Genomic DNA, 27,580 nt, shown 5'->3' with positions numbered 1-27,580 from the left:
GGCGGCGGGGCCTCTCCTCCGTACTCGACCGGCTCATCTTTTTCCCTCTCTTCCCTAAAGGGGAGCCTGGCGTCAGGCGTTCCCGCCTGGGGACTAGGGGAGCTGACTGCATCCGGGCCCCGGGCTTCCCGGCGGCGGCTCAGACAAGAGGGTATCCTACGGGATCAGGCCTCTTTCGCGCTTTCCCGCCCGTGGTGTCGAGGGGGGACCCTCCTCGGACCTGGGATGAGGGCCAGGGACAGGTGCTTCAGGGGCAAAAGCCTCCGGGCACCGAGCCCCTGGCGTTGGCGAAGGCCGAGGGGCAGACCGGGTCTGGGAGGGGCGGAGAAGGTCCCTGATCTCGGGGAGAAAATGCGGGGCGGACTTGGTGCACGCCCGCGGAATTTCGATCCAAGTTTCTGAGGAGTGCGGATGTCGTGTAAATGTGGGCAGCAAGTCCGGACCCAGCTGCGCTCGGGTTCCGCGGTACCAGGTCCGGTTGCTTCAGCCCGGGTTTGCCCAGCAGGCTTATTGAGGAAGTGCCTGCAGGGACTGGGGCATCGCTCGGTGGTCATATCAGTGGCCGAGAGAAGTGCACTGATTGCCAATCTGCTGTGCCCTCATGGGGTCAGTGTGGGCAAGGTGGCCCCTGCCAGAGTTCCGTCGCTTTGGGCAGGAGGAGAAAGCCCATGCACTTGCCCCAATGGGACACTCCTTTCCCAGGGGAGACCGAAGCTGTGGTTAGAGGGACACTGTTAAGCTAGTGGGTCAAGTCCTGCTCAAGCTGCCCCATCCATAGGGTAAAGCCACGGGGACACAGTATGTCTGACTGTACTTATTGTGGACAGACGATGCGTGTTGTAACACATGCCTCGTACTTTGGGAATATCGCCAAAACAAGAAGAGCCATAGGGATCCTCTAGGACAGAGGTGCCCATGTGGGTTTCCCAGACCGAAAGTCTTGAAGGGAACACAAAGTTTTGTTTTTGCTCCCTGGAGAAATTAGTACAGAGGGAGGGAGGTTGCGTGAGGGTGGTCTGTGGCCGGGTGTTCTGTGGCCTGCCATTCTAGGAAAACCCCGAACCAATGAGGAACTGTCTCACGATGACTATGCTCTTTGTACGTATTGGGAGATATTCTAGACCCCATTGGAGATGATGCACCGAGCCTGCTGCCTGGGGAACAATTCTAGAATTTGTTTTCAGAGAAAGAAGCGAAAAACTTGTAAAGAATATGTCCTTGGGCTCGCTATTAAGTGATTCTCAGATGTGGTAGGTTGGCTGTCCTGCCCATTCTGTGAGAAACCTGAATCTGGGTTAGATGGTTACCTGCAAGTGAAATCATGAGCTTCACCTGTGACCCTCAACAGACGTAAAAGAAAAAGAAAACAATTGGAGCTACAACTGACTAGCTTCAAAGTGGCCTGGACTGCTCCTGTCTGGAAGATTGCTGCCCTAGAAGACCCTGTTTCTCTTGGGGCTGGATGAAAACAAAACAAACACACAAAAAGCATGCTATAAGTGTGAGGTTCATGATGACAGCATTTGGATTTATGATAGCAGTGAACTAACCTGCTTTTGAAAACTCATACTGATCAGAGAAGAAATGGCTTGTTTGGGGCACAGGCATTGCTTCAAACCCACCACACAGCTAGTCCTCGGGAGAAGTCATCTTGGTGTGCATGTGTTGGACTGTTTTCCAAAGGTATATTGGGTAAACCCGCATGACCCTTGGACTTGCTTACAGGCATGGCAAGCCATCATCTTACGCAAGGTGTCCCTTGCTTTTGCTCAGAAGACACTTAGGGCTGCTGTAGCCAGTCCTACATGTGCACACAAGCGATGTAGATAAAAGACTATTGGTTATGAATTGATCTTTTTTTTTTCAGTGACATGAATTTTCCTCACCAAAGAGGACTTCAAGTGCTAGTAACCTCATGTGTGCAACTCTACTAAATACACTGCTTTGTGATACTTCATTTCTTAGATTGTTTAATTTCTTGATTTAAAGCTACACAATTCAACATCGTCTCTCCTTTCTTTTTCTAATAAATGTAGGGAGAATACATGTAATTAGCAGCATCTTATACTCATTTAATTTCCACAAGGAGGTAAAAAGTTTTCCCTTAATTCAGTCATGTCTGCTCTAGGACTCAGTTTAATTTTAGAGAATGCTTTTATTTTTGATGAGATGATGAAATGTTCTGATTGTTATATTGCCTTTCTGATTAGTCACTTTTCTAAATGAAAAAAGAAAAATATTTTTTACATATAATTTTATGGTTGTGTGTTTACTTAAAGCGTTTTATTGGTCCCCAGTTTGCTGTGTTTAATAATGACAGCAATGGTGTTATCATAATTTCAATTCAGTTTACAGATGTCATTGTCATCTGCTAAATTACCTCCAAAACAATGTATATTTTGAACAAGTTGTGCAACTTAACATCCAGCATAGTCTCATTAAGCAATGAAATTGATATTTTAAAAAATACTAGCTAAATGAACTGCAATAAAAAATAACACAAATAAAAACTGTCTTTGTGTTCAGCCAACCCTGCACATACTTGATTAAGTGTTGCCAAGCTCTGTATGCCTGTTCTTAATATCATGATAAAAGTACTCAACCAGTGCTCTAAAAATAGAAGTTACTGCTTTTCATGTGTCCCTGAATGCTTGATGAAATGTAAATAAAATTCTTTTAAATAAGATGGTTTACTTTGACATAAATTTATAGTTTAAACGTCTTCCAAAGCAATCACATGGCCAAAGATAGGTAGAACATATAGCCTAGAGTAGCTGTTTTCTATTGCTCTTAGAAGTAGATTCTACAACTGTAGACTTCCTTACGTGAAGTGGTCATCGTTTGTTTTCCCACTGCCAGACTTTGCGTACAAATATGGCTCCGCTTTTGTACTGGAAGGAGTGACTAGTTATGTGCGGGCAGCCGTGAGGTTTACAGGTTGAGCCGGGTTACCAAGAAAGCTGGATTCCAGCCTGGCTCTTGGACCTGGAGCAGCTTACTCTTAAATCTTCTGTGTGTCTGTTTTCTCAGTAGCTTGACTTCTGGGGCCCATCCAAACCTTTCATTCTCTACGTGTTCTCAGTAAGTGGAGCTTTTTTAATTTTAGCCATTTACAAGAGATCTGTTTTAGCAATAATAGAAGGCCTACACTGCTTTCTGGGTAGCATAATGAATTTTATGTATCTTTGTTTTGATGTTTCAGTGACATTTTAAATACCAGTATTGGACTTTTAGTGCCCCGAGGATAGAGAACAGGACAGTTTGCTCATTTTTTGGTATAGTTCTGCATTGTTGTGTCATTGCCTTCTTTTGCCTGTTCTTGGGGTCTTTTTAGAAGCTCTGGTGGCATAGTGGTTTGCATGTTAGCCTGCTAACAAGGTCAGCAGTTGGAATCCACCAGCTGCTTCTAGGGAGAGGGCGGGATGTGGCTTTCTACTCCTATAAACAGTTACAGCCTGGGAAACCCACAGGGCAGTTCTTTCCTAGAGGGTCACTATGCGTTGGAAATCACTAAATGGCTTTGACTAAGTGAGTTTTGAGTTTGATGTGCCTTTTAATCAGGTTTAAGGTGCTTCTGTTGTAAGGCATCATGATCTCCGAGTATCCCCCCTCTTTGATTTCCCCCTCTTTACTCACTAAGGCTTCAGAAACAAATAGCCAAAAATAATAGAATTGCACGCAAAATTAGGCTTGTGTTTGGTAAGAGTCTAAAGCTTTCTATATGACATTATATATGAATGTTCAGAGGCCTTTTTGTTTATATTTTGGCTTTCTAAATGTATGCTTGAATATAAGTGACAAACAATGAAGTCTCAAAATTATCACTATTTTATGTGTGCTCTTTGAACTAGTAGAATATATGTATCCAAGTAAGATGGCTGCTTCCAAATATTTGGGGGCTGCAGAAAGGGATAAAAAATCTACGTCTCAATCACTTACGTTTAATGGTGCCTTGAAACCTGTTGAACCTAATCATTGCTTTTATATGTCATTGTTTAGAATCTCTGGAACACTTGGATAATGTGACAATTGCAATGCAGTGATGTCGGCTCTCTGTCCGCCACCGTCACCAGCTGTTGCCAAGACAGAGATTGCTTTAAATGGTGAATCACCTTTATTAGCAGCCACCTTTGCTTACTGGGACAATATCCTGGGCCCTAGAGTAAGGCACATTTGGGCTCCAAAGACAGAGCAGGGCCTTCTCAGCGATGGAGAAATCACTTTTCTTGCTAACCACACCCTAAATGGGGAAATCCTTCGAAACGCAGAGAGTGGAGCTATAGATGTAAAATTCTTTGTCTTGTCTGAAAAAGGAGTGATAATTGTTTCTTTAATCTTCGATGGAAACTGGAATGGGGACAGGAGTACCTATGGACTATCAATTATCCTTCCACAGACAGAACTGAGTTTCTATCTCCCACTTCACAGAGTGTGTGTGGACAGGTTGACACACATCATTCGTAAAGGGAGAATATGGATGCATAAGGTGAGTGTTTTTAAATTTCTCCGCATGCCAACCTAGCCTTCGAGAGTTTATCTTCTGTACTTTTATGCTTGATTTTTTTAAAAGGTATACAATTAACTTCCCAAAATAATAAGTATTTTATGTCTTTTACCTATAGGTAGGTGTGCCCTGGACCTATGATGATCGGCATCATACAGCCACATATACCACATGGAATGCCAAAGCTGAGGAAAATGTGGAATCACAATTTTAGATTTGTCTTGACCCTTTGACTCTAAGAGCATATGCCCTTTTTTTTTTGCATTACACAACCCTACTTAATACTGTGTGTCGGGATCAGCCACAAAAACAACTGTTCATAAGCAGTTGAACATAGAGCCTTTGGTCCCTTAGCTCCTTTGCCAGATTCCCAAGTCTGTAAAGTGAGGAGGTCGGACTAATAATTTCTAAGACAGATTTCCTTTTATTTTGCATATGAAATGCTGGGAAATAACTGCTGTCCCTAAATGTCCTTTGATAGTTATAATTACATATCCACATTCCTTTGACAGCTAGATAACATTCTCCAATTTTCTAGTTTGATGCTAACCTAGCTAAGCATTACTAACTTTGTAAGAGTTTTACTGGATAGAAAGGAAAAATATTACCTTTCTGAAGTTGCTGTTTGCTTGCCTCTAGGCTAGCTTTTTATTTGTGCTTTTGCAAATCATTTAAAATCAAGAAGTTTTGGCTTCTCCCGGTGAAACTTGATCTTGTTTAATTTGAAAAGTTTACATCCTTCTTTTCTTTTGTGAAACTGTATATGTGTTCATTGGCTCTATTTAGCTTCGTTACCTGGTTCGGACATTAGGATAAAGGGTGTTTTTATTTCATTTTTATTATCTATGAGAACATAGATTAGTTCAGTTAGTTTCCTGCCCTTTTTCTTTTTATTTTTTTCTTAAAGTAGAAAGTCTTTTTCGCTTGTAAGCTAAATCACTTAAGAATGTTGTCTTCCATTTGACAAAGTTTTTAAAATAGACATTTGAAAAAAATGTTATTAAATAAACTCTCTTACTCAGGAAAGGCAAGAAAATGTTCAGAAGATTGTCTTAGAAGGCACAGAAAGAATGGAAGATCAGGTAAAGTGCATTGTGCATTCATTCTGTTAAATATGAACGGTTTCTACTGCCTATAACTATGAAAAGCTTGTGGTGCCTTTTATTAAGCCCTAGAAGACATTCCTTAGACAGAGTGAGCCTGGCGATGAACAGAACCTTTTTGGAGATGTACAGGCTAAACTGAATGAAATTCTCCACATCTTAGCCTTGTTTAAAACAAAAACATTGCCATCAAGCTGACTCATAGAAGCCCCATGGGACAGAGAAAAACAGCCCCATAAGGCTTCTAAGGCTGCGTATGTTCACAAAGCAGATTGCCACAGCTTTCTCCTGTGGAGCCGCTGGTGGGTCCAAACGCCCAGCCTTCCAAGTAACAATCGAGCACGTTAACCACTGTGTCATCAGGGTGCCGTGTCTTATTCTAGAAAAGTAAATCAATCTTTTTTATTCATGTAAATAAATTAAATCTACAAATCAAAATGTTTTGCTACCTGTTTTCTGTGCTCAGACAAAAGTTTTGGATAACTTACAGTAAAAATCAAGAACTGTATATGAGACTTTCTTTGAGGGATTACTTTTCAAACATGTCCACAGAGGTCGCTATAACAGGAAAGGTGGTCCACCCTTAGCCTTCTGGAGGTGCAGCCATATCCCTAAGCATAACACTTCCTTGAAGTCTTCATGCAAGTTACATTTTATATATTGTAATAATTTTCTAATGGTGTGCTGCCATCTCCCCATTATCTCCTGGGTTTTCAATACATTTTTAAGCAAACATTGTCTTGTTTATCCCAGGACATTGAATACCTGAGAAGCCAGCCCCATTGTTGAAGAAGCACAATAATAGAACTATGACTTTCCTTGTGTAAATTAAGGGCAAACTGTCTGTAGGACAGAGAAGTTCTCTGGATGTGAAATTGCCAGTGGAATAAGAGTATTCATTTCCTCCTGTTACCCTTGGCTCTCCACCCTGACTGATCCTTTCTGTAAAACTCCAGGCTGATGGGACTGGCCAACCTTTTATCAGGTTCTACATACCATGACTGAGATTACAAGAATTTAAATAACTCTTCAAAAATCCAGGGGCATAAGCAAGGAAAATACAGAGCCCTGAAAAATGTTGCCCTTCACAAAACTGATATGTTTATACTTTTGGAAATAGATTTTTTTAGGCCAGAGAAGTTAAATCTGCGGAAAGTAAAATATGTAAGAAAGGATTTTCCCTTGTCAGGAGAAGCCAGGCCTTTACTTGGATTCACATCTATGTCAATATATATCTCTGCAGATAGATAAGTCTATGTCACCTCCATCCCTGCAGGGTCCCCAGAGATGGAATGACTCAATTCTCCCTAGCTAGGTAGGTACTAATACCTGGAGATTATAGCGTATTATGGTCTGGCTTTAAAAAAGTTCTTGGAAAAGTGGAATTAAAAGATAATGGAACTTTTGAAGCTCTCTCATAAAGTCGAATTATCTCAAAATGGATAGTTAGGGCCTAATACGATTCTGCTTTTATTGGGATTTTTTTTTTCTCCCAAACCAGAAACAGACTCATAAAATCGACTTGTTAATGAATTTGTTTGTAATTATCTCTCTTTAAGGATTCTTAAAAATGTTATCCTACCCCATCTATGTCTTGAACAAAATATATTTAGAACAAACATTCCAGAATTTTTAAAAATCATTTTATTAGGGGCTCATACAACTCTTATCACAATCCATACATACATCAATTGTGTAAAGCGCATTTGTACATTCATTGCCCTCATCATTCTCAAAACATTTCCTCTCCACTTAAGCCCCCAGCATTAGGTCCTCACTTTTCCCATCCCTCCCCGCTCCCCCCTCCCTCACGAGCCCTTGATAATTTATAAATTATTATTTTGTCATATCTTGCCCTGTCCAACGTCTCCCTTCACCCACTTTTGATGGAGAAATCCAAAGAGGAAAAGAAACTTGGAGAATTTTCAGCCTTGTTGGACTTTTTTGTTGAGCTTTAATGAGGAAGTCCATTGACTAAGATAACATGTTTGAAGTACCCTATGCACCTAAATATTAAGGGAGGTATTTTTCCCCAAAAGGAGCCCTGATGGCACACTGGCAGGTTCAATTGTTAACCAGGGGTCAGTAGTTTGAACCCACCATCGGCTATATGGTTGAAAGATGAGACAGTCCGCTTCTATGAAGATTTAGACCCTTGGAAACCCTATGGGCAGTTTTACTCTGTCCTAAAAGATCCTTGTGTATTGGGAAAGACTCAACAGCAATGGGTTTGAGGTTTGTTTATTTTCCTATAATTATTCTTTCTCCTAAGTTCTTGCGAATCTCTCACATGTACTTACAACAGCTTTATTGAATGTCAGCACTGCTTCAGTATGCCGTGTTGTGCTCAAAGAAAAGAAGTCATTCAGGGCTAGTTTGGGATGTCATCTTTTAAAATCACTTTGCAAGAAAGCAGATTTAAATACTTGTTATTGGATTATATGTGTTGGATATCATTGTAAACAAGCACCTCAAAGATTATTTTTTAAAGCAAAGCAATGAGTAATTGTGTTGTGGAAGGTCCTGCTTGTCTATACCAAGTAATTTGGAAGACAGCTTTCTGGCCATCTGATTGGAAGAGATTCATATTTGTGCCCATTCCAGAGAAAGGTGATCAGCAGTATGTGGAGATTATCAAACAATATAATTAATATTATACACAAATAACATTTTTCTGCAGATCATTCGAGAACAATTGCAGCAGTCACCTATAGGGAATTTTCCAGAAATCCAAACTAGACTAAGAAGAGGAATTGAATCAAGAGATATCATTGCTGATGATCATGGGTGAAAGTAGAGAATGCGTGATATTTACTTGTGTTTTATTAACTATGCAAAGGCATTCAACTTTGTGGATCATAACAAACTATGGCTAACATTGAGAAAAAATCAGATTTCCAGAATACTTCATTGTGCTCAGGTAAAACCTGTACATGGACCAAGAGGCAGTCATTCAAAGTCAAACCAGATCAAGGGGAATTAGAAAATGTGTGTCAGAATTGTATATTTTTACTGTACTTATTCGATCTATATGCTGAGCACATTTGAGAAGCTGGGTTACATGGAGAACAGGGCATCATTTGGGAGGAAGGCATATTAGCAATCTGATATGCAAATGACATGATCTTGCTTGCTGAAAGTGGAAAAGACTTGAAGCACTTGCTGGTAAAAATCAAAAACTGTAACCTTCAAAATAGACTGCACCGCAACAGAATCTTTACAGCTGTACCATTAAGCAGCGTTATGCATGATAAACGAAGAAAAGATTGACGTCAAAGGGTTCATTTTACTTTGGTTGACAGTTAATTCCCATGAAAACAGCATTCAAGAGGTCAGTTGCCATCTTGCATTGAGCAAATCTGCAAAAGACCTTTTAAAAGTGTTGGAAAGCAAAGATGTCATTTTGAAGACTAAGATGTGCGTGACTTAAGTCATAGCATTTTTCAGTCACTTCGTGTGCAAAAGCTGGAAGAAGAATGTATGCCATTGAATTATGGTGCTGGTGAAAAATAATTGAATACACCATGGATTACCAGGAGAGTGAACAGATCTTTCTTGGAAGAAGTAAAACCTGAATTTTTCTGAAAGGGATAATGGAGAAACTTTCTCTCGTGTAGTTTGGTCATGTTACTACTAGTCCTTAGAAAAGCATGCCGTGCTTCGTTAAGTGGGAAGTTAGCAACAAAAAAGTGATAGACTCTCAAGAAGGTGAATTGATGCAGTGGTTATAAGCTTGGGCTTAAGCATATCAATATTGCGAGGATGAGGCAGGACTATACAGTGAACCCTCGCCACTTCGCGCTTCGACTTCCGCGGCTTCACTCTATCGCGGTTTTTGCGTAACAGCGCATGCTCTGTCATTACTGCCACTGATTGGCTCATACTGTACACGCTTCTGTCTGCATCGCTACATATCGGAGCTACGTATCAGATGCATTTTTGCTTTTGTACAGTGTACTGTAATTGTTTGCGATTTTTAAGAAATTTTATCTAAGCCCTATGATGGCTCCTAAACGAGCTGCTTTTTCTAAGCCTTCTGACAATAATAAGCGCCAGAGGAAGATGCTCACCATCCAGGAAAAGGTAAAACTTTTGGATATGATCAAAGATGGCAAGAAAATCGTGGAGGTTGCACGCCATTTCGACTTGAATGAGTCTTCCGTTCGCTCCATCCGTTGTACTTCATAATATAATAAATAATAAATGATAATTGTAATGTCCAAAATGTTTTACTGCATTTTCCCTTTTTCGTTTAATAAATTGGGTAATACGAGTGTAATGGTGACTAAAGGGTGTTTTTTCATGTCCTCTATGCTCTAACTATGAAAATATTTGATTTACAAATAAGGAATCCTACTTCGCGGAATTTCATTTATCACGGTGGGGTCTAGAACCGATTAACCGCGATAAACGAGGGTTCACTGTACATAGGTTCATCTGAGTTGATACCTACTTAACAGCACCTAACTACAATATTATGCAGACAGGCTTGTGACTTAGAATACAATGTCTAGAAACAGCATAACATTTAAATTTACAAGCTACATACACGATAAAAGTCTGCAGAAAATTGGATTTGGTTATCAGAAAAAAAGAAAAGTCACTAGTGATAACAAATTTTAATGTTGAAGATGGATGTGAAGAGTATTGCTAAATGGTTTCTTGAAATGGAGGAAAAAACTTGTTGATCTTAGACAATATGTGGTTTTAAAATAGCTTTAGCTAAAAAGTAGACATTTGACAATTTCTTCTATATCACTCAAGATTTATATGTTTAGGACCTACCTAATCCCAACCTCTCTTTCCGGTGTCGGAGTCCAGAGAAGACGTGCAGACATGGCACCTGGCAAGGGGAAGGGAAAGAAGGAAGAGCAGGACATCAGCCTCCGCCCTCAGGTGGCTGAAGGAGAGACCATCTTCGGTGTCTGCTGCATTTTTGCCTCCTTCAATGACACTTTTGTCCATGTCACTGACCTCTCTGACAAGGAAACCATCTGTCGAGCGACAGGTGGGATGAAGGTGAAGGCTGATCGAGATGAATCTTGGCCCTACGCCACCATGTTGGCTGCCCAGGATGTGGACCAGAGGTGCAAGGAGCTGGTCATCACGCCCTGCACATCGAACTCCGAGCCACTGGAGGAAACCGGACCGAGACCCCTGGTCCTGGGGCCCAGTCCGTGCTCCAATCCCTTGCCGGCTCAGGGATGAAGATTGGGCAGATTGAGGATGTCACCCCCATCCCCTCCGACAGCACTCGCAGGAAGGGGGGTCGCCATGGTCGCTGGCTGTGAACAGGACTCCTCAAATTATTTTCTGTCAATAAATTACCTTCAAGTAAAAAAAAAGATTTATATGTTTAACTTTGTCAAAACACTGAGGTGGTGAGTAAGTGAAGGCTCACTGTAGCATTTGTGTTGTTCTATATTGAGCTTTCAGTTTGATTTTTAGAAACTACAGATTTCAAAATTATATTTTTGAGATGTAATAAGATGAAAGAACTTGGACATTTTTCAGTTTTATTGCTTCTTCATAAGGAATGAAGTTTATTTGCATTTGGGTAGTTTGCACCCTGTTTAAATGTGGAGGTTGAGTACTGATTCATGCTTTAGCACTAAGTTATTTGCTAAGGATTTCAAAGACTTTCTAAACTTGGCTTTCCTCATTTTTGAATGTTAAATGCACTGATGACCTTTAATTAACCAGGGTTTTTCTATTTAAGATTTCAAAGACTGATGAATTTTAAAATTTAGCATCGTGATTTAATTTCTGCACATAATAGTAAGTGATCATGCAGTGATTCTGTGCTGACTAAAGAAAATTATTCTTAGAAGACTGAAAGCAAGATTGAAAGGCTATGTGGATTCATTAGAAATTATTTGGGAGATTACACTTATTTGAGCCAGTGTTTGAACAAATTACCAAGTATTTCTAGCAAAGAGTGTTATTCTTTGCTTTCATTTTTAATTGGTTTATTGGCCACCTTATCCTATATTGTATGATCTGCTCCATCTTATTTTTTATGCAGGGTCAGAGTATTATCCCAATGCTTACTGGGGAAGTAATTCCTGTAATGGAACTCCTTTCATCTATGAAATCACACTGTGTTTCTGCAGAAATAGATGTAAGTTCTTATTTATGTTCTTAAATAGAAATAAGTATACCCCTTATCCATTCCCTTTAGGTATATTATTATTATTTATATTAGTAACACACAATTTAGCATAATGTATTGTTATGTCATATACATTGTTTATATAAATTATAACCCCCTTAAGAAAAAGCACATAGTTCTTTTTAATCAGCAATAGTTAGGGTAAAGTTACATGCATTTGGCTCATTTCATCACTACTGTGTTTCTTAGAAGTGAGAGAATTCCAGATCTTACAGAAGCAATCAATATTTACTGTGGTACTTTTTATAACAAAGCAGTGTGCTAATCAGTAGCTGTTAATGGAAATTTACTTATATCCACGAATTCAGTTCCCTCAACCATTTACTGCAGACATTTAAAATCAGGTGCTATGCATATGTAGCGATGTCTTTAAGAGACTATTCATGTTGTACTCTGACTTTGTCATCAAGACTTGTCTCCTGGTTCTAATAAGAAGAGGAAGTTGTTCTTGTAAAAATTGTTGCTTGACTTGCCAGACCAGCTTTCACATTTGTTCTTCTGAAAGCATATGGTAGTGTACACAGATTTTTTATGGAGACTTTTGATGCTCAGAAATGAGGAGAATGAGTTTTATTGGACTTAGACTTTACACAGCTGGAAGTGTTATTTTGATGTTGTAGCCAGATTGATTGTCTTTCTTTTGGTGTGTTTTAGATAGCTGATACAGTGCTCAATGATGATGATATCGGTGACAGTTGTCATGAAGGCTTCCTTCTCAAGTAAGAGTTTTGGATCTTCTCATAAAAGCTGGATGAAGCAGATATTAACTTTATGCTTACCAGTGACCAGGTTTTTGAAAAGAGAAAATATAACCCAGATTATTCTGAGGAAGGCATTCCATATTTGAACAGTTGCTTAGCTTTGTGTTGGTTTGTTTTTCACTCATATTTGTGACATATTTGCTATTCTATTACGTAATATTTAAACAAGCTGAGTTCCAGTAGTACCCAGCCAAGACATCTTGGTCCCCTGTTTGGTTCTGGTTTTTTATGTAATTTTCATTGAAACAGACATGTAAGAAACCTTTCAACTAAGAAAAAGGATAATGTTAACAGTAATACCCAATAATTATTGAGTGCCTACATACTGGTCCCTGTGTTATAACTCAGCTTCAGGTTCACTTACAGATCACAGCAGTAAAGTAACCGTCACAATTAGGTGAATCCCATGCACCCTTGGTTTCTCGGTACATAATAAAAGTTGTATTCACACTCTAGTCTACGAAATGTTCAATAGCATTCTGAAAAAGTTGGAAATATTGTGAGAAATTAACAGGATGTGACAAGGAAACATGAAGTGCAAGGCTGTCCTCAGTTATCTGGAGTATACTTGTGTTTATTTATTATTTTTGGTGTGTGAAATTATTTAGTAATTAATGTTTTTCATCATTTCTCTTTAATTTACAGTGCTATCAGCTCACACCTGCAAACATGTGGCTGCTCCGTCGTCGTAGGTAGTAGTGCTGAGAAAGTAAATAAGGTAATTTATTTTTCTAATCCTGTAAATCATCTTACTTTTAGGTACTGCTACCATATCATAAATTGTAATTTAATGGTCTGTACTGAAAGCAGTAGTCTTTGAACTTTATCAGTAAGTGCTTCAAATCTTCTCGGCTTCCAGCAAGCAAGGTTATAGCATCCACAGTCTTTCTCCAATCCTGATACCACATTCTTCTTGATACAGTCCAGCTGCTTAGACTTTGCTCTACATATGGTGGTGAATGGATATAAGCCTGGCACACACCTTTGCTGATCGTAAAACCATATAGTCATAGTTTGAGTACTCTAACCTGAGGGGCTTATCTTCAGAAGTTTATCTGACAGTGTTCTGCTGCTCTACATAAGGTTTTCAGTGTCTAGTCTTTTAGAAGTGGACAGCCTATTCCTTCTTTTGCATCTGTTCTTAGTCTGGAAGCTCCAGTGAAGCCTGTTCACCGTGGGTGACCCTGCTGGTGATGGAGATACCAGTGGCATGTTTCCAGTCTCACAGCAACTCGTAAGCCACTGCAGTAGAACAAACTGACAGATGAGTGGTGATATTTAAAGGTTAGGAAGCAATTAAGATGATTTAATAGTCCAGAAAGGCAATTTAATCTGACCAGATTGTTGTGACATCCTGTGAAATAAACTGTTTGAATGTTGCTATTTTTCAGTTTTGTTTTGATAGCTTGTATATAACTGGTCTTGAAGACATTGCAAAATATATTTGTCTTCTGTTCCCTTGTTATCGTTAATAAATATGAAGATAACCATGTGATTTTGTTACTACCCATCCCACTACCGCTGAGACAGTCATGATTACAGCGATCTGGATGACAGAGCAGAGCTTTCCTGTAAAGTTTCCAGAAGCAGATTGCACAGGAGCGGTTGGTGGGCTCTAACTATTGACCGCATGGTTAACAACCAAGCTCGTTGACCACTGCACCACCGGCACTTACGGTGTTTGTAGTCTTTCCAAAGAAAATGTAATTTGATCAGTCATCTTGACTTCCATTCTCTTGATTTCCCCCCAAACTCCATCTCTTTTCAGGAGATGGATTTTATATTATATTAACATTTGTGACCGCTTCTTTCAGTGTTATGTGAATTAAGAATTGATGAATAGTGTTTCCAAGTAAACTTAAAGAATTTTGCACGTTACCTCACTGACCACTAATATATAGTGTCAGAATATCTATCTATGGATGCATTATTGCTATTGTCAGGTGCTACTGAGTCAGTTCTCACTCACTGAGCCTGTGTGACAGTTACAACAGGCCCGTGTGTGTGTGTGTGTGTGTGTGTGTGTGTGTGTGTGTGTGGTGTGTGTTTTCCATCAGAGTGGATTACCAGGTCTTTCTGCTGTCAAGCCTCTGGGTGAGTTTGAATTGTGTGTGTGTGTGTGTGTGTGTTGTGTGTTTTCCATCAGAGTGGATTACCAGATCTTTCTGCTGTCAAGCCCCTGCGTGAGTTTGAATTGTCAACCTTTTGGTTATCAACTGGGCACTTAACTATTGGTGCCACCAGGGTCCTCAAGTCTATAAATTCAGCTCAACCTAATTTTACAAAGGGTCCATGGAGATGCGATGCGATGCGATGGTTATGGGCTTGGCTGATACCTGGCAGGCTGGGGCTTGGAACTTCCCTAGCAGTTCTGTGGGAGAAAGGCCGAGGGTTCTCCTGCCTATATCGATCATAGAGACTGCAGGTAGCCTAGAAAACCCTTTCATGGGGTCTGCTCCTTCACAGGGAGGCACTGTGAGTTGAAATTCAAGAACAAAAAATTTCAGTTTTTTATTTATTCAGGAAATATGTTGAGGATTACTTTATTGACTACGGATGGTTTTTCTTTACAAAAAAGTTAGAAAGATAACTCTTCATTTTTTTTCCTATAAGCTACCCTGTGTTCTTAGATGAGATTTGATTTGCCAAAATTCTATTTTTTATATAGCCATTTAGAAATATGTACTGTGAAGAGATGTTGCTATACCTCTATCCTTGTATTCCACCCTGTGAACAGTGATCTTATTGTTGTATCTGTTATCCAAAGAGGCATCTTCTCTCCAAGCCTCAGAGTTCCTGGAGGGACTTTTTCTTCAGCTGAATATGGGGAGAGAGGCTGGCTGGTTGCTTTCATTCCTACCCTGTGCATTAGATTAGCTTTCCTGTTATCAATTTGAGAAACTGGTTGCTACTGCTCTCAGTTAAAAACCACTGCTTTAACATATTCACTCTTTAGATATAGTCAGAATTCCAACGTAGCTACAAGAAATCAAATTGTCTTAGAATCAGACGTTTGTAAACCCTAACCCAGGGGTCCTCAAACTTTTTAAACAGGGGGCCAGTTCACTGTCCCTCAGACCGTTCGAGGGCCAGACTATAGTTAAAATAAAAAAACCGAACAAATTCCTATGCACACTGCACATATCTTATTTTAAAGTAAAAAACCCGGTGGGCCAGATAAATGTCCTCGGCGGTCCGCAGTTTAAGGACCCCTGTGGCCTAATCCATGGTCTGCTTATCTTAAATCCAATTTGGTAGAATTATTGCTCATTTATTAGAGATTTGCACCCTTTTTGATATTCATCATAATAAAATCTCACGTAGGAACTGTTACTCGTAAGCAGAAACTAATTCTACCTAGTTTAACTGCATTTAGGTTGTTTGCCTAAAATAGTCTGTTTGGAGTTACAACTAATGACTGGATTAGGTCATCATTTCTCACTGAAATAAAGGTTCTAAGGTCAAATAAAGTGGAAAATTTTAGCTAATATATTATTCTTTTGGACTGTACAATCCATATTCAAATGCTAAACAGATGGAGGTATCACACAGTAAACCTAGAAAGTTGCCCATCATTATTTGACTGTAGAATCCCAGTTTTAAGGAGCAGCTGTTGAGCCCGTGAGCCATCGAGGAGACTTGGTTCTTAGGGTATATTGTATGGACGAAAACACTTGAGACTTCTGTTCAGAGTTCTTAGAGAAGTCATGGCTTTCTCTGCATCATATTTTAATGCTGACATCTTTTATTTTCCAGATAGTACGGACATTGTGCCTGTTTCTGACTCCAGCAGAAAGAAAATGCTCCAGATTGTGTGACGCCGAGTCATCGTTTAAGTATGAGTCAGGGCTGTTTGTTCAAGGCCTGCTAAAGGTAGCGGTCACATCGATCCCAAAGAAACCAGTGTTGTTAAGTCATTGTTGAGACTCTTCAAATATATTTGAAATGTTGGCATGAGGTTTCTGGACCCACAGGCTGATCACCTTCATCCGACGGCACAGGCTTGGGTATAGAGGATGTGCCTTATCAATGTATAGTCAGGAGCAGTGAAACCCCATTTGGTTGCCTATAGCTGTCTAAGAGCCTCAGGATTTGATTTTTCTTCTCTTCTTAAATGCATGTGTACATCAAATTGCCCATCTGAAATGGGAACATTTCTTTTTACTGAACAGTTTTGAATCTTGGTGTTACCATTGTACATTTATGTGTCATATTCGTTTATTGGAAAAAGAAATTTAAACTGCTTTCTGTCTTGTAAAAGGATACAGGATTTGTACGGTTTATATATATATGAGTATATGTCTGTGCATACATATATGTGTATACACACTCAGAGCAGGGCTGGAAGTGTTTGGTTCTACTAATCATGGGGTCATCTGACTGAGAAGTGACTGACTCCTAAAAACAGTATAGAAATATAGATATCGATATGCTTACATATACACTAAAATACTTTACACTTTTCTCTCATGTAATTGCCTCTTTTCAAGGATCAAGACAGATAAACTAAATTAACTACTTTTAATAATTGAAGAGAAGGAAAGCGGTGCCTTTATTGAATCTGTTTTGGGTATTTCGGTTACAGCCATGAAAAAGCACTCATGCACACATGAAGAGGCGCCTTTGCTAATGCTATCTGATGCTCCCCTAGTGGATACTTTCTTAAGGATGTGAGCATGGCAAAATGAGAAGAAAAACGGATGCAAACCAGAATTACATCTCGCTCTGATATTTGCAGTAACATTCATGCTGAGCTCAGAATAATAGTATTTAAATATGACAGTAACTAGTTCAGGCAAATACCTTCCTAGTTTGAATTATACATACTGAAAATTAGGACTTCATTTGAAAACATAGTAGAATCTGCAATGTTTTTATTTCCTCAGCAACATCTCCTTTAATTATGTAGTTTTAGCCTGATGGACCTATACCAGATGCATAGAGAAAACTTGTAAAGTGACTTAATGAAAAATACTTGTTGAGAGTTCTCCATGAAATAAATTGTATGCCCTCCTAGGAAATACAATAACATAATAGGCAACAGCTTTAAACTTACAAAGTCTTTAACCTAGTATATCTACATCTGGACATTCCTTCAAAGAAAACAACTATATATAGAAAAGATTTATTTACAACAATAATTATCACATCTTTATGTAGAAAAGTGAAAAGTTAGGACTAGCCTCCGGCTTTCTATCCATAGCACAGCAGCTCCGATCAGTAGGTACTTGTTATGTGGTTACTGCCCATCCAGCTGGACCTTGAAAACGTTTTAAAATTATTATAAAGATTCATATTCATTGAGATGTATAAAAAGCCTATTAATAATGACGAAGAAAAAAAGTCACTTGCAGTCACATAATCCAGTGACTAACCTCTGTTAATATTTCACATCTAACTTCTGGCCTCTTTCCAGTGTAATGTATGCATTTCTTATATTCTTCATGCCTAGCAGAATCAGATTGTACTCCGCATCATTGTTTCCATTGTGGACAATACCTGCCCCTGGGGGGACATTGCAACGATACAGAGTGGCTGCAAAAGCATAGACCTATATGTTGTCCTGGATGGTGGACTGTAGTACAAAATTTTTAATTGCTAGAGTGTAAATGGGTAATTTTTTTTTTCCTGAAACAGGGAGGGGGGGGCATGTAGGCCAATTTCATTTGGGATCTAGCCTGCTTTTCCTACCAGTGTCAGCACATCTGCAGCAGCCACATCATTTTCTAGATGCTAAACCGTAAACCATTCTTTTGTTTAATCACTTTTCTTTTAGGTGCTTAGGTTGACATTTTATTTTGCTATTAAAACCAGGGCTGCCATGAGCAGTTCTGTCTATATACAGAAGCATGATTAGTATCTTAGCATAAACTTCTAGGGATGAATTTACTATATCAAAGCCAGTTTGTTTAGTTTTTATTGTTGTTATTTTATTTCTGAACTTACAAGCAGTTCTTCATGTATTTTTGCCTATAGAGAAAAATACTCTGCCTTTCATTCTCACAGGATTCAACTGGAAGTTTTGTGCTACCTTTCCGACAAGTCATGTACGCCCCATACCCCACCACACACATAGACGTGGACGTCAATGCTGTCAAGCAGATGCCACCGTGTCATGAGCATATTTATAATCAGCGTAGATACATGAGATCGGAACTGACAGCATTTTGGAGAGCCACGTCAGAGGAAGACATGGCTCAGGATACCATCATCTACACAGACGAAAGCTTCACCCCTGATTTGTATGTAATGCTCTGCCTTTTGAAACAGTTGTTAAGTAATGCTATGAAACTGTGATGGAGGAGTAAAAATAAAACGAGCCTGTGTGTGAAGGGAAAGAAATGTTACTAGCAGAATTGTGCATGAAGAAACATTTGATTAGTGAAGCATGTTTTCTTTAATGTTCATCTTTCCTAATATAATTGTGTTTCCTCTAAGTTAGGCTAGAGCCCCACCTTAAGATAAATGTTTAAGAATGCATTTAACAAATGTCTGTTGAAGATCGAGGCACTGTCCTAGGTGCTGAGACTAAAAGCAGTCAACCAGGCAGCCCTAGCTTTTATATTATTTATAGTTGTGTGTATACAGCTATTGAACGGTCTTCTTAACCAGAGTAGTTCTATGTCTTTTTTTCCTGACTTATAAATGCAAAAACAACAAAAGTTGTCAGAATAAGTAGAGCTTTCTTTTTGTTTGTATTTTATTTTGCACTATTCATGTTCTACCACTGTGTCTAGTCATTAAATTAGAGAGCAAAAGTAATGATAATAAAATGTTCCATGAGGACCTTCTCTGTTGGAATTTTTTTAAAGGCATGATAAATCTGTAATTCTAAAACTTCAAGAAAACACTTAAATGTTCTGAATTCAGAAAAGAATTGTAGTAAATATGATGGCTTTCTTTAATTAGGTGGAACATAAAATGTGCTCCGAAAATGTTAACTACACTGACCCCGTTTAAGTGTATAAGCCAGCAGTAAAGTTGGCACAAGTGACCTTGTCCTGGGTTTCTCTTGGAAAGTTTTGGGCTGAAACAACAGAGACGTGGAGTACCATTAGCTATACAGAAGGTATTGCCCAAACATACAGCGTGTCCCAGAGATTCCCCAGCATCGCGTGTCTCTGGGTCCAGAAGCAAGACTGACAGAATTTAGGGTCCATGTTTTCTCAGCCTGCAATGTTCCTTGTTGCTATCATAGAAAGTTTTAGAGACATTGGACTAGAAAATAATCTGGTCAAAATTGGAACTCTAGGTCCTTCCATTTTCAGACTGGTAATTTTGGTACTGGTGTGTAATTTGTCAAAGTTCATCTGTGCTTCCCCTTTGGTTTGGGGAGCTTTTTGGTGAACTTAAAATGCATTTGCAATCATTTGGTATTTTCATTTATTTTTTAGCAAAAATATATGCTTTCAGCATATTGCTTTCTCTTTCAGCCAGTTGTTCCTGTTTTCTTGATTTGACAATAATAATGTCATGAATTTAAAATGTTTGCTTCCACAGAAAATTGTCCATAAATTATTTTAAATTTTGTCAAGAACAGAAAATTTCCTATAGATTATTTTCAGTCACTCAATTGTCTCTAGTGTGTTTTAAGCAGTATCATTTAGTCTTAAATTACCTCCCATTTAAATATTATTTATCTCCCATTTAAGTTTTATATTATTTCCATCACTGCTTAATAAATGATCATTTAGTTACTAGAAATAATTGGCTTTATAAAGTTTGTTTTATGCAGCTTACATAGGAGCAAGACATTCATTCTGTGAAGAAGGTATATTCAAAACCCTGGACTAAAATAACCTTATTTTCTCTCCCAGGACAGAGGAGTGCTGTCAGGGCCTACGTTGCCTACCCGTGACACAGCCAGTCTTTATAAAATGCTGGTTTTTCTCTCTCAGTTTCCTTCTTCCATAGTTTGGCATAGCCATTATTAAAAGGATATTTGAAGTAGTGAGCCCTGATGGCATAGTGCTTACACGTTGGGTTGCTAACCACAAGGTGAGCAGCTCAAAACCACCAACTGCTACTTGTACTCCCATAAAGAGTTACAGCTTCAGAAACCGGCATGGGCAGTCTTAACCTGTCCTGTAGGGTCGCTATGAGTCTGAATTGACTCAGTGGCAGTGAGTTTAGTTTTGGGGTTTCCTTCGTTTCTACATGCATGCCCAGCCTCTTTGCTTGCCACTCTTGACCTTACAGAACAATCCCAGCATTTCCAGGCCTTCTCCTCCATTGTAGATCTCTTACTTTACCTATTAAATGCTTTTATCGCCCCTGTGACCTGAGTATAATTTAGCATTCCAGGAAATTCTGCAAGAAAGTGAAAGGCAGGGGAAGTGAAAAAGTAAGGTGGGGGGAAGCAGGTAGGGTTGGGGGCTGGCGGGGAGAAAAACATTACTTTAAAAGTTTGTTTCCCCAGCTATTCTGTCCTAGGGGCTCTGTTAGCCCACACCTTATACCAAGTGTGAATTATGTCTTGAATTCTCACTCTGATCATTGCCAAGGTAGTTAACACTTTTTCTAGGTAGTTGTGATGGTGTTTATTTTTATTGCTTTGTTGTCAACATTTTTTAATATAGCAATTATACTTGTTAATTGCCTAAGGCGCGCTTTCTTAATTTTTATTTAATGTATTGGCTGAGATGAGGACTTGTTGGAAAGTAGCATTATCTAACCGTTTCAACACTTTGACTTTGTTTTCCTTCCTAGGAATATTTTTCAAGATGTTTTACACAGAGACACTTTAGTACGAGCCTTCCTAGACCAGGTAAATGTGGGACCAGGAGAGTGGATAGTGTGGGGGGATTTCTTTTCTCACAGATCTTCCTGTGCCTACGGTAGGTCTAGCATCATCCAGTTCTTTCGCAGTTCTGCTCTTTCTAAAGTAGAGAATTCATTTTTCTCACGAATTACTAATATAATGGAATACCTTATATATTAACATTCAAAGATGCAGTATTTCCCCAGGTCATATATGTTTATTTCAAGCTCTAACTTGTAACTAAAGAGTTTTGGTTGGTTGGTGTTTTGTTTTGTATTTTTTTGTGGGAGATGCGGTATTTATCAGTGCCCTGGTCCGTACTGTGGTCAAAGGGTTCAGCTACTAACCTAAAGGTTGGTGAGTTCAACCTGCCACTCACTCTGTGGCAAAAGAAAGATGCGGCGTTCTGCTTTCATAAAGATTATGGAAACCCTGTGGGAAAGTTCTGCTCTGTCCTGTAGGGCCGAGAGGAGTCACATCAACTCAATGGCAGGCAGCAAGTGTGATTTTTTTGGGTTTCATATTTACTGTAATGGAGCAAACTGTCTTTGTGAAAAATAGCATCACTTCCCTTTAAAGAATAGCATCTTCATTGTCTTCTTTTGAAAAAAATCGACTTTTAACTATGTATATGAAGAAAAATCATAATTTATATGGGACTTACTTCCTTATATACCAGAGCCTTGTCATAATACCATTCTGGGGACTAAGCCAGGAAACTGAGTTATTGATATGGCTTTGGAATAATGAGATCCTTATGTTACCAAGAAACTTTGGCTCCAGGTCAGAGTGGTTTCTGACATATTGCAGAATTCAAGAATAATCCAATGTGCTGCTTGCATTCCATGCTTTCAAGCTGAAATGCAAATCCTCCCACCCCACCCCTTTACCCTGACACATGTTCCACCTAGAGTATAGGACATGAGTGTCTCACAAACCATGGTATCGAGACATGAATCAGCGTGTGGGAGGTTCAACGTTAGCTAATATCAAGAGAAGTTACCGGTACATAGATCCTGATGTTTAGCATGAGCGTGGATAATTGATGAGGTAAGAGGCATTATTTGAATGTCTTGTCAGGTGGCTTCCAGACCCACCATCATTACACATGGCTATGTGAGCTGGAATCTATAGAAATGGTTGAGGAAAACTGCTCTAATGTGTATTCTTGGACAGGCGCTGTTAATTAACACTGACAGAAACGCTTTCTGGCATCGGAGTGGGAGAACGTTATTTATGAAAATGGTTCCCTTCCCCATAGGTCTTTCATTTGAAACCTGGTTTATCACTCAGGAGTACTTTCCTCGCGCAGTTCCTGCTCGTCCTTCACAGAAAAGCCTTGACGTTAATCAAGTATATAGAAGATGATACGTAAGTAAAACTCCTACGTAGAAGAAAACCTCACATGTTGTGTTTGGCTTTGTTCCATTTGTACATTCTCTGCTAATTTTTGTTTGTTGTTTTTAAATTATAGGCAGAAAGGAAAAAAGCCCTTTAAATCTCTTCGGAACCTGAAGATAGACCTTGATTTAACAGCAGAGGGCGATCTTAACATAATAATGGCTCTTGCTGAAAAAATTAAACCAGGCCTCCACTCGTTTATCTTTGGGAGACCTTTCTACACTAGTGTACAAGAACGGGATGTTCTAATGACTTTTTAAATGTGCAGCTTGTTAATTCTGTTTCATCCCAACCGTGATTGCTGTTGAAAATAGCTCAGGGGTGTGGGAAACATTTCCTCTGCTCATGCCCTCAGAGCCCCACTCAGCCGTGGTTCACCGGTATTTACACTACAGTTGCCACAAGCAATCTCTAAGGGAATGCCAGCCGCCTCCCAAGGATGGATGCCTTGCTTCTTGGGTGAACTGTCTTGGGAAATAGACTTCATGTTTACAATTATAAAAATGATTGTTGTCTTTTAAAGATGTAATAGAATATAAACTTGACCACAACTACTGTTCTTTTGAATCGTATCATTCATGGTTTACATGTATCAAGGTGAAATCTGAGTTAGCTTTAACTAGATAAAATAATGCCAGTTGCTGTTCCATCTTTTAGTGTTCCTTGGGGTATGATTTTGCTGTAAGACTTTTACAATCAACTGAAAAGTAGTGCATCTGAATCATCTACTGTTCTACCGAAAGGTAGTTGGTTTGAACTTAGGTTAAGCTTTGGAAAGAAAATGTCGGTCAAGCAGCCATATAATTGAAGGGCGTCCTTTGACCCTATATTGTAGCCTTGGTCCTTAGGATTCAGCCTGTCTAGGAATGTCCCACCGTGTGTATAGCCCTTGATGGTGCACCACAGTCTGCTGATTTTGTTTGCGTGGATTTTATTTGTTTTGTTGCTGTGATTGTTACTTTTCCTGTAGAGTTGTGCTCTGTCAAAGAAAATATAGGGAAGTAAATTTTATGTTTCAATAGTTGTTGCCACTTTCTAAGTTCATTTTTATTAGTTTTGAGCCAAACTGAACTGTGCACCTCCTGTGCCTTTTTTCCTTCGTAAATTTTGAATTACTTGGCAGAAGCTTAGATTTCACTGGTCAGTCGTGTTCATCTTGTTTTCCTCGTGCGCATTCTTACCTTGTACCCTATTTGGCAATCATGGTAACTGAGATTGTAAAAGGCAACTAACTAGGAAGAACTTTTCTCAGCAACAGAGAGTATTTCCTTATCTTCTTTCTTCTGTTCCTGCCCATGTGTTTTCACTGTTGCCTGCATCAGGTGAGGATCAGCAGGAGGAACTTGACTAAAGTGCTGCTCTACCAGGTGCTACTTGGGCTGAACTAAGTGGTGTGTTTCTTTTAGTCCCTAGTGTGCGTGGGCCGTTTGGGTGACTGTAAAATAACAGATTCACATCTCTGTGCACAGAGTTGACATTGTGTTCATAAACACAGTGAAATATTTTTCTTTAAAACTGGAAACAAAGCAAAAGGGAAACAAATATATCTCTTTAGAAAAGGATAAAAGTGATATGGCCCTCACGCCCACATTTATTACATTTATCCAAAAAGAACACATTCTAGTCTAAAAGGACATAATGGCCTTTCATATCACAAATAAGAAAGGAGGAGATAAAGCTCACTTATTAGACACACACTGAACTAAATGACTATCATTGGCTCCAAGTCATGAAAAATTTGATAATGCACCTTGTAAAGTCCCATAGTTTACTCAGTGCTTTTTACAAAATAGATTCTTATTTAAATGCTGACTGAATATTTTATTTGGCTGGTTTTATTTTACTATTATACTGAGTGCAAATTGTACAGTGAAATAAGTTATTAAAGCATGTGTAAACATTGTTATGTATCTGTTCTCCTAGATGGAGAATTTCGAATAAAATGTCTTAGAAACTCTCTCTTTCAGTTATTTGTTCAAGAAAAGAAATATTACAATCTTGGAAAATTATTAACTCCCATCTTGTACCTAAGCCATTTCTTTTCCAAATTGTCTTTTTTTTTTAGTCATTTTATTTGGGGCCTCTTACAAATCATATAACAATCCATCATTCACTGGTATTAAGCACACTTGTACATATGTTGCCATCAATATTTCCAAAACAATTTCTACTGGAGTCCTTGGTATCAGTTCCTTTTTTCCCCCCTCCCCCTCTTAATTGTGTTTTGAAAGAAAATCTGTTACTAGGTTTTGTGTGATACTGGAAACTTATACGAGGGGATCCCTCCCCCCCCCAAAAAAAAAAAGAAAAAAGGAAAACAGCTCTGCTGACGTGAGGGGATAGTATACTTGGAGTTCATTCCACCAGGTCAGACTGTTAATCAAAGTTTCTATGTAGAGGTTCTGAAAAGATTGCATAACAGTATGTCATTAAAAAAAGGCCTGATTTGTGGCAGATGGACTGGTTTTGCCATCACGACAATGCATCTGTTCATGCAGCCATCTCAGTGCTCCAGTTTTTGGTAAAAAGCAGCATGCCTCTTCTTGCCCGATGCACCTTACTCACCTGACCTCGCTCCATGCAACAATCTACAATTATAGCAAAATTTAAATACTCATCTATGTTTGATGGAACAAAAAGAAAATAAGGCTATGTAGAAGACTCGGACAGTACTATCTACCAACTTGACATCCAAGTGTTTAGTGCATATACAGGGTCAAGCAATATAGACCCTGCTCTGAGTCAAAACAAATTTGAAAGGATTCCAGTCACACAAAGAAATCTTGCTCTCTGATTATTGCCAAGAGACAAAGGAGGGCATAGTTGTCTGTCACTGTTTAAACAAAAGAGGAAGACCAAGTTGATTTGAGAAATTATAAAAATTTTTCTATAGAAGGAAACGGTGGGTTTGGGTACCTCCAAACTGCTTAAAGATTCAATGAGAAACAAGATACATGCCTTAAACTATGTGGCCAAACCACACTCACTGCTATTGAGTCAATGTCAGTCCATAGTGACATCGAACGGGAGTGCTGCCCTATGAGTTTCCAAGACTAACCCTTTACAGGTTGGTGGTTTCAAACTGCTGACCCTGCAGAACACAGCCCAAAACACAAGCATTATGCCACCAAGGCTTCTAAACTGTGGCAAGTTCAGGGAAAATAATGGACAGGTTTTGAAACTGGTCAGAGGACCCTCAATGAGACAAGCAAAGTTCACAGGAAAACCAGTTTGCATTTCCCCCAAGAAATGATCAGACCATCAATATTTTCATTACAGCAGTGGGTTTCAGACCTGTATCCCCTAATGCAGCAATTCTCAACCTGTGGGTTGCAAATCCTTTGGGGATTGCCCAATTCATAATGGTAGCACAATTACAGTGATGAAGTAGCAACAAAAATAATTTTATGGTTGGGGTCACCATAACATGAACTGTATTAAAGGGTCACGGCATTAGGAAGTTTGAGAACCACTTCCCTAATGTTTCAGGCTCCATTGTTTATCTAAAGGGCTTTGCTTGCCCTCTTCCTGAGTTAGAACATCCTTACTGATTTGGATATTTAATAAACAAGGTCTTAAATTATGTTAAAATTCTAGTACTTTGATTCCCAGTGGCCTAACTGCCATGATGACAGTTGAATTTTATTATAAAGCTAAGATATCTTGGGAAGTTTTAAGTATTTGGAAACTAAATAGCAATTCTTAAAAGATTATGCAATTTCTACTGAAGAGGAATAGTCCAACAGCAGCAAGAGAGATACAAGTGTAGAATAATTTTTCTGAAGAACGAAACTCATCTTTCTTACCTTTTAAGTCTTGTCCTGCTACTTGTCACTAAAGCAGCATGGTCCTTCTAAAATCCTCTGGTGATTATCTCTGCTTTAATGGCTATCACTAACAAAAAGAAATCCCAAATCTGATGATAGGATCTCTATTCATCTTATCACCCTTGCCACCAGCCTGCGTAGTCCACAGTTCTTTTGTTGTTTCTGTACCCTTATTCCTTTGCTTATCTAACTTCCCCTTTCATTTCGAGAGAAAGGTCCATGGCTTTTGTTTTTGCACACCTGTACCAAGTGATGCTGTGCACAAGATATGCTTCTATTAAATATTATTTAAGTGAATACCATTAATATAGGAGACATGCTTTTGTCTTCTCCAAAGAATCATTCATTCCCTGCAAAATGGAGCTAGAATCTTCCCTTTATGTAATCAGAAACCTTCTCCCCCTTAAAGTCCATGAAGATTGAGCCTCTGCACAACCCAGCTAAAATTGCAAAGCTGTCAGGCCGCGATGTTCAATCATTTTGAAGGAATTAACACGCTATAGTTTCCTGTTTCTGCATTTGTGCCTCACTGTCTCATCTCTTGATGAAATAGTCCTTTTAAATGAATTGTTGGATGAGTTAAGCAGTTTTCCTCAGACTCATTAGGGCAATGGCAAGTATCCATGGATGGAGTGTGGACACTGAAGAAATTTGATCCACTATTTCAAAAACCATTCCTGAGCTTCGAGTTGGCTGGGGCTGGCACCTTCTGGCATTTGCTTGTGGGTGGGAAATGTGGAATGCTTTGAAAGTTAAATGGGTTTGTCAAGTTTCTAAACTCCCTGATGGCTAAAGGAAAACGGCACCCATTGTTTAAAAACAGCATTGCTTGTTTTCTCTGCTTTTCTGTTCTTTGGATTCTGAATTTGCAAAAATACTCACACCCACATTTTGCTTCATGCACGTCTATGAGGTTTCTGGAGTGTGAGTGATGTGGAAATCTTTTCGTTGTGATGGTTCAACATGTCCAGAACCAATGGGGAGGGAAATCAGCTGTAATGCTCCCACTGAATCTGATGAAGAACTATTTTTCTACTTGTCACTCTAAGTA

General features: G+C 39.2%; 1 protein-coding gene across 1 annotated transcript; it reads left to right on the top strand.

Moving 5' to 3' along the window:
• The first annotated feature begins 3,990 nt into the window (after positions 1–3,990).
• Positions 3,991–24,659, top strand: C9orf72 (C9orf72-SMCR8 complex subunit). Its single transcript, XM_004712357.4, has 10 exons — positions 3,991–4,486; positions 5,527–5,586; positions 11,633–11,728; positions 12,434–12,498; positions 13,186–13,258; positions 16,297–16,413; positions 18,547–18,782; positions 21,250–21,307; positions 22,563–22,672; positions 22,776–24,659. Exons 1-10 carry the CDS (start codon positions 4,043–4,045, stop codon positions 22,960–22,962), a joined length of 1,446 nt encoding a protein of 481 aa, XP_004712414.1. The 5' UTR covers positions 3,991–4,042; the 3' UTR covers positions 22,963–24,659.
• Positions 24,660–27,580: the final 2,921 nt, after the last annotated feature.

The sequence above is a fragment of the Echinops telfairi genome, unplaced genomic scaffold, assembly GCF_000313985.2.
Source record: "Echinops telfairi isolate 266 unplaced genomic scaffold, ASM31398v2 ScPeMD7_25;HRSCAF=90, whole genome shotgun sequence".
NCBI lineage: Eukaryota > Metazoa > Chordata > Mammalia > Afrosoricida > Tenrecidae > Echinops > Echinops telfairi.
The sequence above is the reverse complement of the archived record's forward strand: the minus strand, read 5'-3'. Positions and strand labels throughout refer to the sequence as shown.